At 45.9% G+C, this 16062-nt stretch overlaps 1 protein-coding gene across 10 annotated transcripts in view; it reads right to left on the reverse strand.

Annotated features, from left to right (window-relative positions):
- TENM4 (teneurin transmembrane protein 4) overlaps nucleotides 1-16062 on the reverse strand; it is a 668032-nt gene that overhangs the window by 191958 nt on the left and 460012 nt on the right. For 6 of the 10 annotated variants that reach the window (XM_082218946.1, XM_082218951.1, XM_082218949.1 and 3 more), the window contains 3 exons: nucleotides 12390-12560; nucleotides 6433-6650; nucleotides 5375-5585 (listed from right to left, as the gene is read on the reverse strand). In XM_082218946.1, the coding sequence (XP_082075072.1) occupies nucleotides 5375-5585; nucleotides 6433-6650; nucleotides 12390-12560 (600 nt within the window). The remainder of the gene's footprint in view (nucleotides 1-5374; nucleotides 5586-6432; nucleotides 6651-12389; nucleotides 12561-16062) is intronic. The other 4 variants (XM_082218945.1, XM_082218950.1, XM_082218947.1 and 1 more) reach the window with 2 other exon arrangements.

The following is a 16062-nucleotide window of genomic DNA, read 5'->3' on the forward strand; positions in this document are numbered from 1 at the left end:
AGGGACAGGCATGACTGTTGTGTGTCACATGCCTGTTTACACTCCAGTACAGCTTGCTGGGAACTTCCGTTTGTGTATAGCTTTTGCTTACGCTGCTTGCTTGGACACGAAAGGGAGAAGACATGTTTTTCCCTTTTGTCCTGATGTACACTGAATAAACTGCCTGTAAATATGCTACACACAGCCTCTCCCTGCCACTTCTGTTGTGCGTTTACTCTGCTAAGTTGTGTGCCCAGCTTCTGAAGCTCTGGGTCGCAGATTCATGCTGCACCAAGGACTGGAGTTCGACTGGCACGTCGACCGGTGGGCTGGAGCCAGCTGGGGCTTGCCAATTGCCCCCGATTCCTTAGCAGCATCCCAACAGTGGTGACACCTGCTGCCCAGGGGCGGAGGAAGGAGGGTGCGGTGGGTACGGTCTGCCCTGGGTGTCACCACTGAGGGGGGTGACAAAATGCCGGGCGGCACTCACCGCTGGGCCTGCAGCGTGCCTGAGCCACGCATCTCTTCTGGGAGAGATGCAGTGGCTTGGGCGCACACAGTCTCCGCACTGCCCAAACGGTCTGCCCGCTGCCTGCCCCCCAGCTGTAGGGCGGCTGAGTGGGAGGAGGCAGGCAGACTCCAGAGGCCCTGCGGTCCACCTGGCCCCTATGGGCGGCTCACCCCGCCCTTGGGCACACCACTTCAGGCACCCAAGCAGGTTCCTCCGCCGCCGCCACTGCCTCTCCCTTGGGGGAAAAAACCCCCTGGCAATTGAGCCAGGGACATTCTTCATGCAATTGTTGTTGTTGTTTAGTCATTTAGTCATGTCTGACTCTTTGTGACCCCATGGGCCAGAGCATGCCAGGCACTCCTGTCTTCCACTGCCTCCCGCAGTTTGGTCAAACTCATGCTGGTAGCTTCGAGAACACTGTCCAGCCATCTCATCCTCTGTCGTCCCCTTCTCCTTGTGCCCTCCATCTTTCCCAACACCAGGGTCTTTTCCAGGGAGTCTTCTCTTCTCATGAGGTGGCCAAAGTATTGGAGCCTCAGCTTCAGGATCTGTCCTTCCAGTGAGCGCTCAGGGCTGATTTCCTTCAGAATGGAGAGGTTTGATCTTCTTGCAGTCCATGGGCCTCTCAAGAGTCTCCTCCAGCACTATAATTCAAAAGCATCAATTCTTCGGTGATCAGCCTTCTTTATGGTCCAGCACTCACTTCCATACATCACTACTGGGAAAACCATGGCTTTAACTATACGGACCTTTGTTGGCAAGGTGATGTCTCTGCTCCCCCCCCCCTCTGCATGCAAAGAGCTGAGCTATTCCCCCTTCTCCCAAAAGTCAGTAATAAACCACTCTTCAAGCCCCTCTCTGTGCAAGTCAGCTTTCCACCACCTGGGCAGAGAAAACAATTGTGCCTCCGCGATTTCCCAAGTCTCTGCCTACATGTTTATATTTTTTTAAAACACGAATGACTCAGCCATCGTGCCTTTCTAAGCCAAAACAAATTGAAGCGTTAAAAGAGGCGGGTGTTGACAAGCACACACCCAAAAGTCTCGACACAGCTCCTGATTTAGACATGCTAGCACCATACTTCTTTCCTTCCAGCCCATATTCTGGCATGGCTCAAATGTGCACATCCCATCCGTGTTTCTTCTGATTTTTGAAAGTCACACAGAGACGAAACGTGTTCAACAGCTCTTGTATGAATCACAAGATCGCAGTTAAAATTAGGCATCTCGGAGCTTGCCTCTCACCCCGCGAACTTGCCCTCCTGGCCCAAATCAATCTATTTCCCTCTTCCTGCACAGATCAAGCCTCCCATCTGCTTGGTGACCTGGAACATCGCACCCCAGTTAGTATATGGAGTGTCTCACTCAAAACCTTATTTCGCTCTTCCTTGCTGCACTGCAAAAAACCAGAAAAGGAGCCTAAGACTGCTGAGAAGATTTTAACGTGTTTTCATAGTTCTTTCTAAAATATATGAAAATAATCAGCCTGCCTTTTAGCCCCACAAATGGGCTCTCGGTGTGGTTTTGTTCTCTTATCTTTACTTATAGAATTAACAAACTTTGTATACAGTACTGCTTGACAGTAATAAGTAAGTTCATAAAAACACCAAACTGTAAAATCATGAACAGTTATAAGCAGGTATTTAAAAACTGATTAAAACCAAGCTGAAGATTAGAACGCGTGTAACTTCTACATGTGGAAGAGAGGAGTGCCTAGCGTGCTCTTGTCCATGGGGTGACGAAGAGTCAGACACGACTAAACGACTAAACAAACAACATAAACAAACTTCTACATGTCTGGCTAGGCTTGTCTAAACAAAAATGTTTTAAGAAGGCTCCTGCCTGGTGTCAATAGGCGGGGAGTTCCAAAGTGTATGTGCTGCCACACTAAGATATCTATTTCTTACCGCTGTGTGATGGGAATTACCGTATTTTCCCATGTATTGGACAAGGGTTTTTGACTCAAAAATCACGTCAAAAATCTGGGGTCATCCAATACATGGATAGTTGCATGGGAGGGGGTGAAGTGCTGCGCCACCAGAAGCGAGCGGGGAATGATCTCGGGGGGGGGGGGTCCTGCCCACAGCTATGTGGGGGGGGGGGGAGAAGCTGGGTATGTTTAGCGTGGAAAAGAGGAGACTGGAGAGGAGATAGGATGGCCATCTTCAAATATCTCAAGGGTTGTCACATGGAAGATGGAGCAAACTTGTTTTCTCCTGCTTCCCCGAGCCAATGGCTTCAACTTACAGGAAAGGAGAGTCTGACTCAACATCAGGAATAACTTCCCGATGGCAAGAGCTGTTTGACAGTGGAACGGTCTCCCTTGGGAGGTGGTGGACTCCCCTTCCTTGGAGGTTTTTCAGCAGAATTTGGATAGCCACCTGTCATGGACGCTTTAGCTGAGATTCCTGCATTGCAGAGGGTTGCGCTAGATGTCCCTCGGGGTCCCTTCCAACTCTGCAATCCCACAATTCTCTGATAGAGACAGCAAGTCAGACCCATGGGTCCATCTAGCTCAGTACTGCCAACACTGGCTGGCAGCTGTTCTTGAGGATTTCAGGCAAGGTTATCTCACAGCCCTGCTTGGAGATCCTATTGGGGACTGGACCTAAGACTTTCTGCATGCGAAGCAGATGTTCTACCACGGAGCTACAGCCCTTCTTGATCCAGACGCCAGCTCTGCGACGTGAATATACGGTATTTTTTGCTCTATAGGACTCACTTTTTCCCTCCTAAAAAGTAAGGGGAAATGTGTGTGCATCTTATGGAGCGAATGCAGGCTGCGCAGCTATCCCAGAAGCCAGAACAGCAAGAGGGATTGCTGCTTTCACTGCGCAGCGATCCCTCTTGCTGTTCTGGCTTCTGAGATTCAGAATATATTTTTTTCTTGTTTTCCTCCTCCAAAAACTAGGTGCGTCTTGTGGTCTGGTGTGTCTTATAGAGCGAAAAATACAGTACTTTTGAAGTTGAAATAGGAGTTTCACAGGCAGGGGATGTGGAACTAGACAGAAAATCTTCAGGAGCAACCTTGCAAAGTCCTCTGGAGGTGAAGATGCTGAGCAGAGAGTTAAAAGCACATCTCATTTCCAATCGTAAGCTACAAGAGGATCACAGAATAAAAAACTTCATTCCGTAGGGTCAGATTACCACGTGGTAAATTAAAGGGCAATTATTTTCCGTGCCACTTAGCGATGAATAGGCTTGAGCACACGCATACGTGCACATGAGAAAACGTAACGCATTCCTGACAGTGAATACCTGTTCAAAGTTCCCACGCAAAAGCAGAATATTACCATTGCATTTCAAACTGTGATTAAGTAAACTTTCACGGTAAAAAAAAAAAAAAAGGTATATTGCAGCCTTAATGACTTTGCTTTAATAAGACCTAAACTTTTAATTAACCTGCCAAGACAAATTACAGCCAATAGCTCTCAGGTAACTACTGCAGACAGCTGAGACTCAGAGCCAAGGCCTCTTTGGGGAGAAGGATTAATGGAAAGCTCGGAACGACCCCTCGTTTCGCAGTCCAGGAGAAAAAAAATTGGACCATTAAATAATCATTGTGGTTTGGAGAATGCTAAGTGTTAATTTTTATGGGAGGGTCTGTGAATTACAACAAGATGGATTAGGGGGCGAAGGAACATGGTTGGCCTGATTCCGTGAAATATAAAATAGCTGTTAATTATGGCCACCCTGTGTGGTTTTTATTGAGAGCCTCCTGATATTTAGTAGCTTTTTAAAAAATAAAATAAAACCAGAACAAAACCAAATACGGACTGTTGAAAGAACGTCCATCTCAGCTTTCAGCACAGCAAAAAATAATCTAGACTACTTGACGAGGCTCCGCAATGTAGCGGCTGCGAGCTAAGAGTTAAGAAATTCCTGGATCAAATCTCTCACCAGCCCTGAATTCGCTCTGCCTAAACCTCACCCTGACCCAGCAGTATGAGCAAATTAATGCTGCTCCACCATGCAGACAAGACAATTACTAACTGAGTTATTGTTGTTTTTCTTGAGCTGCAGAAGCAAGTTTGGAAATGTGGCTGTCTCCTTTGTCATACATTGTGCAAGGGGGAAATGACGCGGTGGAAACTGGTGCCAAAATAACTTTGTGCCACCCCACGATCTCGGGATTGGAAGATGTGTAAAGGTCACAGCCCAAAATGTATCTGACTGGTTTTGCATATTGTGCCAATCAAAGGAGCCTCCACAGAGCTAGCTGGCAGCTTGCTCCTGCACAGCTCACCTGCATTACCAACTCCTGCTTCATGTCCTTCACTTCAGGGGTCAATGGAAGACATTGCCTAAGTGGTGCCCACAGGAGACAGGTGTGCTAGCCGGTACTTCCGGTGTTGCTAACGGAAGGCCTCAGTAATTCTCCCTTTAATAATCCACAATGCACAAGGAACTCTCCTCACTTCGTCCCTGCCTACACTTGCTCAGCTTCTGCTGTTCTCAGTGTGCTTCCGTAAATGTGTCCCCATGTCACTGGGTGCTTCGATTGGCTCCCCGTCTCCTTTCCATTCTAAACACGGGAGATGCATAAAGAGTTTCTCTCTGCGAACGACCATTTTGTGGTCTTGCCTTTTTACCTCTCTGCCCAATCTGGCAGCCATTTTGTGCTACGCCACGAGCCCCGCAGCAGCCCATTCGGCACCTGTGGCAATGCCTCAATATTACAAACATGCGCACGCCGGCCCAAGAAAGGTTGCCTGGTCTGCAGCATTCCTGTGACCGAGAAAATATGAGCAAGTTTGGGTCAGGATAGCATCCCTGCAAGAAATATTTGTTTGGTGTGGCGGAAGACAGGAAGATGGCAGCCCTAGTACCAACGCTGGCTGAAAAACAACTAAAAAGCATACATTTCCAAAAATTAAGTTCTTACCAACAGCAGTGGTTAGAAACGAGACCACCTCAGACTCCTTTCCGTCGTTGTAAAAGGCGAGGTGCCACATCCCTGAATCCAAATACTGAATAAATCCCGTCTCGTGGCTGGCTAGTGGCACAAAGCCCTTGTGTTGCCGCTGAGGGCCTTCCAGACTCCGGGCCTCCTGAGTTAGCAGTCTCCTCCCATCCAGAAGCTCTACAAAGTCAAACTGGAACACAAGGAAACGAGGTGAAAAAGGGCAATTCAGAAACCTTCCCCAAGTCAAATGACTTCTAATGTTTTCGGGGATGCAGCCTGGTGAAATCTGCACCTGTATCTAGGTTACAGGTGCGCCGCAGAATTACATTAACAGGAAATACATCTATTTTTCATTTGTCATACTATTATTTAATTTGGGGGAAAACGCACGTGAAAATAATTACACCTCTCAACTGAAATTTGGGGTCAGGGGTTAATAAAAAATTAAGGCACCTCTCAAATACTTAATGGGCAGGAAGCAAAAAAGTGGGTCTCCAACAGTGAAATCTTGTCTTCAGAATTTTTGGAAGTTTTAACCCCCTTTTTTGAATTTTGGTCATTTGAGGTTTATGATTTTTCTGTTTCCTTCTGAGGAAACTGAATAGTTCAGTGAAACGAGGTTTGTAGCTGGCATCCCTTTAAGGCTTTGTACAATTCTAGGTTTTTTTCTCATTTTTTCCTTAAACTTTTTGATTTTTATTATTTAGTTTATTTCTATAAGATAATATTTCTAGTCGATTACTTCTCGTTTCAGGGTATTTCATTTGTTTTGTGTAATTTCTAGGTTCCATGACTGTCTTTTTTCTACTAAAAACAACGTGAGGGCAGATAAATTTTAAAACACCCAATTTATTCCAATTTAATTGCAGTAATAGCATTACTAGTAGTACTAGTAGTATTAATAATATGTAGTATTATTACTAGTAATACTAGTAGTATTAATACTATGACCTCCTATCCTGCTAGGTTAGAGGGATCTGAGCTGCCTATATTACCTGAGCTCAACGTATACCCTCAGGTGACAACATTCTTCTTACCTGTGTGTGTGACGGCGGAAGGCCTTTCCTGCCATAAATCCCAACCAGAGCAGACTTCCCTAATGAAACGTTGAACTTCAGATGTACCGGGTGGTCAATGAACACCTGAGATCTCCAGAAGATACCGGGAGCGATCTTCTGCATGGCTCGCCTGCCAACATCAATCTCCCCAGTGTCTATAAAACTGTCTTCTGGAAAGAAACTACTGGGCTTCCCTGCTGAGATAAAGGAAAAGAAAAGAAAATATTGGATTATAAGGCGGCCGCCCATCATCGCCTCCGCGGCAGCCTATGGCGACAGCTTCTGGGAATGAACGTGCTCCTGCCTGCAATGTTATCTCCCCCACCCCCATATTTTATTATCAAAAGCCACAAAGCCAGAGGGATTGTTTGCCCTGAGTTGTGGGGTGTGTGTGTGTGTGTGTTTGCACATTGCAAGTAAGTGCAATGGGGCAGATGTGGGGTCAGGGTCATCATCAACCCTGGAGAATCCTGCTTGAAGGAAACATCTGAGAACATTCAAAGGAAGGGGATTTGGGTAAGACTTGTGGAATTTCCATGGAGGACCCCTGAATACTGGCAGTCCTTTGCCTGCTGGGCTGGTTTTCTGCTTGTGGAAAGTTTATTCTTTGTGGACGGTGTTTGAAATCGTGATTCCCCCCCCACCTGCAGTCTGAAGTGGCACAGTCCATAGAACTGCAGAGCTGGAAGGGACGAGAGACTCATCTGCAACGCAAGAATTCCAACCAAATCGTGCATGCCAGATGGCCAAACTCATTCTTCTGCCTGCACAGCCCTTTCTCAGAAGGTTCCACATATCCTGAATTTGGGGGGGGGGGAGTAAATAAAAAATGAAAAGCTGACCTGAAATGTCTATTAACGTTGGGTTGTGTATGTCTGTGTATAGCACCCAATAGTAACTTGGGTCTTTAATTTGTGTGCAATTTATTTACTTATTTTTTGTCTATGAGCACCTAAAAGCTGGTTTGTATGCAGGTCAATGGAGCAGAAAGCTTCTGCAAGCAACTGGGGGCTGGATTTGGCCTGTGAGGAGGTCCGAAGGGCAGGGGAAATTATGCATATTAATGTCTGCTGAGACTTGTGTGGTACGGAGAAATTCTGACTAAGAATCCAAATCGAACTCAGCCCATCCTCTGACCTGCAAATATTAACATCTGACTATACTTGCTATTCCCTGCCAGCTCCACCTGAAACAGGGGTATAAGAGTAAGACCTACATTGGCTCCCAGTACGTTTCCGGGCACAATTCAAAGTGTCGGTGCTGACCTTTAAAACCCTAAATGGCCTCAGCCCAGTATATCTGAAGGAGCGACTCCACCCCCATCGTTCTGCCCAGACACTGAGGTCCAGCTCTGAGGGCCTTCTGGCAGTTCCCTCGCTATGAGAAGCCAAGTTACAGGGAACCAGGCAGAGGGCCTTCTTGGTGGTGGTGCCCGCCCTGTGGAATGCCCTCCCACCAGATGTCAAAGAGAAAAACAACTACCTGATTTTAGAAGACATCTGAAGGCAGCCACATGTGACTACAACCTCAGCTTCAGCCAAACCTTTAACCTGTAGTAGGAGCCTAATCCATCTGGACAGCACTGCCAGGTTGTTGTAAACCACTCAGAGCCTGTTCTGCACTATTCAGCCTGAATAAGGGCAGGGCTGTCATAAGCCATGTTGTCTTCTGCACATTTCTCTTGGGGGAAACGGGAGGCAAAACTGCCCACTCCCCTCCCTGTTTCTTTCCCTCTCAGTTAGGCTCTCCTTCCATCTAACCAGAGGCACTTTGAAACATCCCAGTCTGCCCAGTTACACCCCCCTCTTCACTAGACACTTCCAGTGAGCTCGCCAATTCAATTTTCTTTTTCGATTAAAAACGGTGAGGTTTTTCTCCTCGCCCCTTTAGGGAAAAGGCCACTTTGCAGATCCCCCCCCCTCCAAAAAACCCCTGGTGAAATGACCCACTCGATTTCTTTCTCGGCAAACAGGGGCAGCAGAAATTCAAGAGGCCACTTGCACAGAGCAGTACGCTAAACAGAAAAATAAAATAAAATAAATGGAGCTCTCAGGAAGATAAGCTAAACTAATCATCCGAACTCATGCCACGTTTGCGGAGATCTTTGTCTTCTTTCCTTTTTGAGGGTGGGGGGGGGAGAGTAAGCATTGTTCTGGGAAAAAGGAATTAAAATATCTCCTCCATCCACCACCTTTTTACAAAGCCAAATTCCCTGACAATGCATGTTTAGTGGCAAGATCATGATTGGTAGCACATTCTTGCAGCCATAAAATAAAATAGTTTTTTTTTTAAACTATTCTAGACAGTAAAAGTCTACTTAAAACGTTAAGTGATTCCATCTGTTATCAAGTCAGCGTAAACTCCCCCTGTGGACACATCAGGCTGGATGCGACTTCATTTAAAACAAGCGCGTGGCGTTGCCGTACGTGTGGAAATGCAGCCGTCAGGGTCGATTTTCAGATTTTTAGTTGTGGCTTGACTGAGGATGGGGACAATGGGCTAGTCACTTGGAGGTTCCTCCTTCCCACCCACCTGAGGTCAAACTAGGGGAACATTCCACTCTTGGCTCCCCCAAAAGGAGAGCCAGTGTGGTGTAGTGATTAAGAGCAGTAGACTCGTAATCTGGGGAACTGGGTTCGCTTCCCTGCTCCTCCACATGCAGCTGCTGGGTGACCTTGGGCTAGTCACACTTCTTTGAAGTCTCTCAGCCCCACTCACCTCACAGAGTGTTTGTTGTGGGGGAGGAAGGGAAAGGAGAATGTTAGCCGCTTTGAGACTCCTTAGGGTAGTGATAAAGCGGGATATCAAATCCAAACTCTTCTTCTTCTTCTTCTATTTCAAATATTTCAGAATACAAAAGCATTCATCCACAGAGGAGTTTGTTCCCCATGTGTCTGAGTCTCTGTTCTGCATCTGCCTCCTTAATCAAATCATGCCCATAATATTAATTCAGAGCACGTGCACCCACCTCAACTTGAGCACCATAGAAACAGGATTGCAGAGCTGGAAGGGATCGCGAGGGTGATCTAGCCTAACCGCCTGAAATGCAGGAATCTTTTGCCCAACATGGGGCTCAAACACACAACACTGAGATTAAGAGTCCCATGGTGTCTCTCTCTCTCTGTCCTCTAGTCTAATTTTGTTGGCTGAGTTTTTGAGGCTCCAGGATAGGGTGGATGCAGGGTTCTTCCTTTCGATTGCTGGCATTCCTTGGTTTATTTGGCATCTAGCAGGAGATAGAGGATTGCCTTAAGGAGGAAGCAATCAATGCAAGAAGGGATGGTCTCAGCTGCCCTGATGGAGGCGGGCAAGTGATAACTCCATAAGAAACTCTCTCTGGGTAGTCACAAGTCTTCACTTTGGGGGCAAGGTGCCAGAGCGAGCGGCGGCTATGCAACTCGTCAACGGCACCAGTTGCCTGGATACTTTTAAATCTAGTTTCTCTTTTGGCAGTGGACCAGCCTTTGGCCTGGTTTGTCAAGGCAAGCTGTGGGTTTAGCCACCAGGACCATGAAAACAAGCTGTAGCTTGTGGTTAAGTTTGGAAACTTGTGGTTCATTGCAAACTCGGGCGCAGACCAGCACGCTATGCCAAAGCTTGGCTTTGTTCAGCACGGCAGCAAATTGAACCACAGAGAAAAGGCGGCAACTGTGAGCTCTACTTCACATTGGTGCAGTTCCGCTAGACCATAGTTTACCTTAGCATGACGTATGAACCAGGCCATTGTCCTTCTAATGTTTGGACAGGGGAAGTGTAACTGCGCTAATTCTTCTGGACTTTTCCATAGCTCCCCCCCCCCCAATAATTGACTATGAAATGCTCCTGTCTCAGTTTGGGGAGCACATCATTCCAGGTTTCCATTTCTACCGGGATGCCAAATTCCAGAAGACACTTCAACCAATTATAATATAATTTCACAGAATACCTTACAGCAGTGCTACCCGTTTAAATGGTCAGGAAAGCCTTTTAATCTTGTGTTAACACAAATTTATATATATATTGTACACCACATCATTGGTAAAGGGACCCCTGACCATTAGGTCCAGTCGTGACCGACTCTGGGGTTGCGGCGCTCATCTCGCTTTACTGGCTGAGGGAGCCGGCATACAGCTTCCAGGTCATGTGGCCAGCAGGACTAAGCCGCTTCTGGCAAACCAGAGCAGTGCAGGGAAATGCAGTTTACCTTCCCACCAGAGCGGTACTTATTTATCTACTTGCACTTTGATGTGCTTTCAAACTGCTAGGTTGGGAGGAGCAGGGACCAAGCAACGGGAGCTCACTCTGTTGCGGGATATTCGAACCGCCGACCTTCTGATGAGCACGTCCTAGGCTCTGTGGTTTAACCCACATACACCACATCATTAAGAACATCCAAAAACTTGGTAGACCGGACTTAGAATGTCAGTGATTACCAAGAGCAGATCTTGGAAGGGGCAATGTCCATGGCTGAAAAAGAAAGGTGACTCAGGGCTTGGAAGATGAATCACAAGTGGGAAAGTTTGAATTAACTCAAATTTGGCTTGGGACACATTGGTTCACTCAGCACGGCACCTTTCATTTTTTGAAAGGATAGAAAACCTGCCCATTCCATACCTGGAGCCAAATTCTGACTCACCACTGAAGTGGTTAATGATTGCTCTTTAGAAAGAGTCAGAACTTCACCTTTTGCAGGTATTTCTGCTATGGATTCCTCATTAGATGTTATCTCATAGGTTGTCAAGCTGTCAAATGTCCCCCCCCCCCAGCAAAGGCTGGTCTTGCATAGGCCTGAACAGCTGCAGCTTACTAATTCCTGTAAGTACTAATTCCTCTTGGCGTCTTGCAAGAAGCCAGAAAGCAACGTACAAGACATGAACCCTCTATAGGACAATTAAGAAGAGAAATGGACCATTTCCAGATATTAAACTGGCATCCCTAAGCATGCTCACTTAGAAGTAAATAATCACTCATTTTTGCTTCTCAATAAAATATTTAGGACAAGGGTGATAATTGCAATGATAAAGTTAACTATGCTGGGGAGAAGTTCACTGACTGAAGGAGAAGGGAATCTGAATTTTGTAACTGGTGGATTTTTGTTTTGAGAAAAGTTAGGTGGGAGAAACGGTGTAGATATTGTGAACTGGGTTATTTTTTTTAGTATCCAAAATTACCAGCTGAAGTGCTAATATCAAATTTGATTCCTGACATTCTAAGGTTCAATTCTGAATATTAAATTTAAGTGAATATATAGGGATCCAGTAGGATATCTTGGCTTCGGATCACACGACTGAAGAATAGGGACACCCAAATTTCATCAGCATCTCTATTTTGATAGGAAAATTGGGCTGGTGTTACTCAGGCCAAAGTTGAGAAATGTTGCGAATTTGATTCTAGCTATTACTATTAATTAAATTTGTACACTACCCTTCATCCCTAGATCTCAGGGCAGTTCACTAATTACCCTACTGACTTCCAAAATGGGCTTATTCAATAAGTGGTTTGAGGACTGCCAATTGATGCCTGTGGTTCCAGCGATTCTTAATTCATTTTAAGGCACGGCACCCTGCGGCATCAACCCCGTGCCAAGTTTGCCAACAAACTGAATAAAGCCAAGGTTTTTTATCAGCATTCAGTGGCCCTGTAAAAAGAAGGAGCGTTGAAACAACATTTGAGATCAGCAAAACATTTCTGGTGAGAGGAAATGGAAGACAGGACGATTTTGGTGAAGAAATGTTGTGCCCCCAATGCATATGGATTCTTCCCAGCTCCCTTTATGAATGGCTCTGGATCAATCACCATGCGGCAATGCACAACTTCAGGACTTGTAGGCGACAGATGGAAACATAGATGGGCAACTACTGGTTCTAGGAGGAGAAGGTTATGGAGTTATGAGGATGGATGTCTGGAATTCAGAGGCAGATAGAGGACTGACAACAAGGACAACACACCAACCGTACCTTCGCCGGCTCCTTTGCCTTTCCTGTCAGGTACCTCTAACCCCGTGCCCCCTGAGGAATATAAGGAGACGTCCGTTGGCACTGGCCAACTGCTGGCCGTGTCTTCCGTCATCTCAAACATCTGCCCTTCCATCGGCTGCAGGTGCCAGTTTAGGCCAAACAGGTGCATGGCTGTGGTGAGCAACGAGAAAAGTCATCTTTTTGTGGGGGGTTTGTTTCTCTGCCAAGGACAAGCTTGAAATACAAAGACTGCACCCAAGTTCACTGCTCCTCTCGGTTTGACCCCCAGGGCTCCAACATCAGCACTGGCTTCTGCACTGCTTTGGGCCTACAAAGATCGCAATGGCTTGGGCCTAGTAGGGATGGAGAGCCCCTGGTCCTCCGGTGGTTGCTTGGGTACACCTCCTATCATCCCATGCCACTGGACATGGCTGGCTGGGGTGGTTGGGTGTTGGAGTCTAGCAACAGCTGGAAGGCTACAGGTTCTCCATCCATATCCCACCCACAACTTTGGAGAGCTGGTGACTCTGGATTATTGAGTATAGCTTCCATTGGCCAAATCCATTGGCCAAGCACATGCAGGTATTATCAGTGACTGTTCCCAGCTCCACAGATCCCTTGCCCTAGAAATCCGAGCTAAGTACCCTTCAGAGGTTCAATAAGAGAGGCCGTTTGGTCTTGATTTTTTTCAGAGTCTGGGTGTGAGAGCAGAACATTTTTATCTTGGCAAATACGTGTTCCCAAACCCTCAATGTTTTCTGAGATAAACATGGATGTAGGGCATGGAATTGAAAATCTGTGGGTGTTAGACAGGGGTGATTCCACGCCCACTGATTATCTTGTGCAAAGGCCTCAACCTCGACCTGTGGACATCTTTCACCCCATTTGGAATTGCTTCCAGTTTCAGAACTCAGCTGAGGGGGCAGACATTTTTAAACAACCTAGGAATGTCTGACAAGGAAGACCTGCCAGCTCAGATTGGGACCATGCTGCAACAACCTGGTTGAAGCTGTGAGCTCAGAAGTTGGGTAGAGATATAATTCCACAGGGGAAAGAATTGGGGCTCAATCCAAATCAAACTCAAACTAATTTCTTTGAGGTGAAGCTTTCTCTGAATGGAGAACGCTGCGCAAAAACAATCCACAAAGGAGGCCGGCATCCAATGGCACAGGAACTTTTTATCCTTTTGTTTCTCTTTCCACTGTACGCAGGAAGAGTGAAAGAGAACAGTGCGGATTTTATGCCTCGATGCAACGCCAGCGTTCTCCTAACCAGGTCAAGGGCTGCATTGGGTAGGTTGGAAAAGCGAGGCAGAAACATCTATGGGATTTGTTTGATGCTAGAATGCACTGTTTGCTTGTCTATGTGCATCACGAAAAGTCAAAACAGTGGAAGAATCAACTCCGCAGAGAAGGGAGCACCTAAAATCCAAGGAATGTGGTGGCTCCATTTTTTTAAAAACAGTAATAACAGAGCAGTGCACTGGCATGGTATATAGAAGAGGGCATGTTTATATGATTAGCCATCGCCTCCTGAAAGCAAAGAGGAAAGCCAAAACGGCTTCCTGTATCCTTTCTCTCTCCTCCCCAACATAAACATTTCATATTTAATCATGATCCAAATTTCCCTTTGGGCTTTCTGCAGTTCTCAGATTCGCTGTTCCCCACTCTCTCGATTAAGGGGGCACATGTACCCACCCCACCCCACAAAAGTGCACGGCACATCCTCCAGGAACGTGTCCGGTGGTATTAGCATCAAGTCCACTCAACGTAATTAAGAGCAGAAAAACGGAAAGAGAACGGCTCCCCAACATTGCCGTTTTGTTTATAAAACCATGCCAGAATTTGTCAAGCGTTCCAGGAGGCAGCTTAGCGCTGAGCTCAGGGGAGAAGGTCAGAGCTGCAAACTTGTCGTACAAAGTGGAATCCGAGGTTCCTGAACTCTCCTAACAAAGGAAAACAAGCTTGGAACTGGGCGAGTACTTTTAGCTGCCAGTCTCTAATAACAAATTCCCAAATCTCTCAATGGATCAGACACCATGCCAAACCATGGTTTGTCCAACTCATCATTTAGAAGCAATGAAAACAAGCACTGTAACTATGATTTGTCGATGTAGCTATAGTGCCAAACTATAGGTAGGTACCAGCTGTGGTTTACAAACTCACATCAACATCTAATTAAAAAATCCCCAAATCTCTCAATGGATCAGATATCATGCCAAGCCATGGTTTGTCCAATTCATCATTTAGAAGCTAGGTAAACCATGGTTAAGAGCTGCTTATCTCCTTCAGTGTGTTCTCTGAGCTCTCAGCTCCAGAATTTGACCTTCCCCATTCTTAATAGAGCCTCCAGCAATGAAAATAAGCACTGTAACTATGGTTTGTCGATTTAGATAATATGCCAAACTATAGGTTGGTACTAGCTGTGGTTTGTAAACTCACATCGAAACCATGGCTTGCTCCATCAATGACTGGTATCAATTCAGATGTCTCACGCAGCTACAGGAAAGCTTGCTAAGTAGCTACTATTTGGTTGTCCCATTTTGACGCATAAACCAGGTCTAAGTAAGATGACTATGTACACACCTCTCGTTTTGCCAAGTAAATAAGGGGCGTTTGTTACAAAAACTGCAATTAATCTTTTGGATAGTCCTCGAGGGTTACTATACAGAACAAAATTTATCTGAGCTGTGGGAAAGAGTTGGGTCACCAGGAAGTTTTCAAAACTTATCTCACGCAAAAAGCTTTCAAACTTCTAGGCAGGCCAGTGCAAGATTTCTCCAAAACACTTATTCCATCACTGAATTGCTTTTACCGTTTGGCAGCTCTTAATGTCTAACCTATATCTTCCTCTGTGTAGCATAAAATAAGTGAAAGAACAGTGGGAGAAAGATTTTTTATAAAAAGAGAGAGAGAGAGAGAGAGAATATATCCTTCGAAGCACTAAGAGCTCTTAAAAGCAAAATGGAAGTATTAGGAAGAGAGGATTCAGGGTTCCGGAAAGTTCAGTCTGGACCATTCAGGGACGTTTCCTCAGCCGCCGGTCTACTCAGCAAGATGGAAAGAAAGGGGCTCAAAGCACAAACACCTTCTTAACAATATTTCTCATCTCATGCAACATTCAATATATTTTCAGCCACACTGAAGGCTTCCCACCCACTCAAAGAGCGCAGGTTAAAAAGAGCCATTTCCTACAGCACTTAACACCTCTGAATGCACACACTTTTGTTGTGTTTTAGCTACACCACTCACAGTTAATTGAAAGTGTTTTATTATTTCGTTTTCTCTTAAAGCTCCTTTTCGGCAGCTGACACACCAAGGGTATTAAAAGTAGAAGTTAAGGGCGGTTCAAACTGTATTTATATTTATGTGGAGTGCCGTAACTGCAAATTCATGAGGAGGAGGGGAGAGAGACGCTGTGTGGCTGCAAATATCAATGCAATGTACACAACCCACCATATTAAGTCCTTTACGGGGCTGAGTTAATAAGTTGTGCCTCTGGTTACTGCTGATGAAACGCCATTGCTGGTCATCTTTCCCCTTAGTAATTAAGTTCTTGCATTTCATTTCGAGGCCAGGCTCATTAGCTTTTAATGATACCAGATTCTCACACAGTCACTTGTTGTACTTTAAGGTCCCTTGGTCTCTGTTTGCTTATCATCTTTCGCTTCCCT

The sequence above is a fragment of the Podarcis vaucheri genome, assembly GCF_965113315.1.
Source record: "Podarcis vaucheri genome assembly, chromosome: 4".
Taxonomy (NCBI): Eukaryota; Metazoa; Chordata; class Lepidosauria; order Squamata; family Lacertidae; genus Podarcis; species Podarcis vaucheri.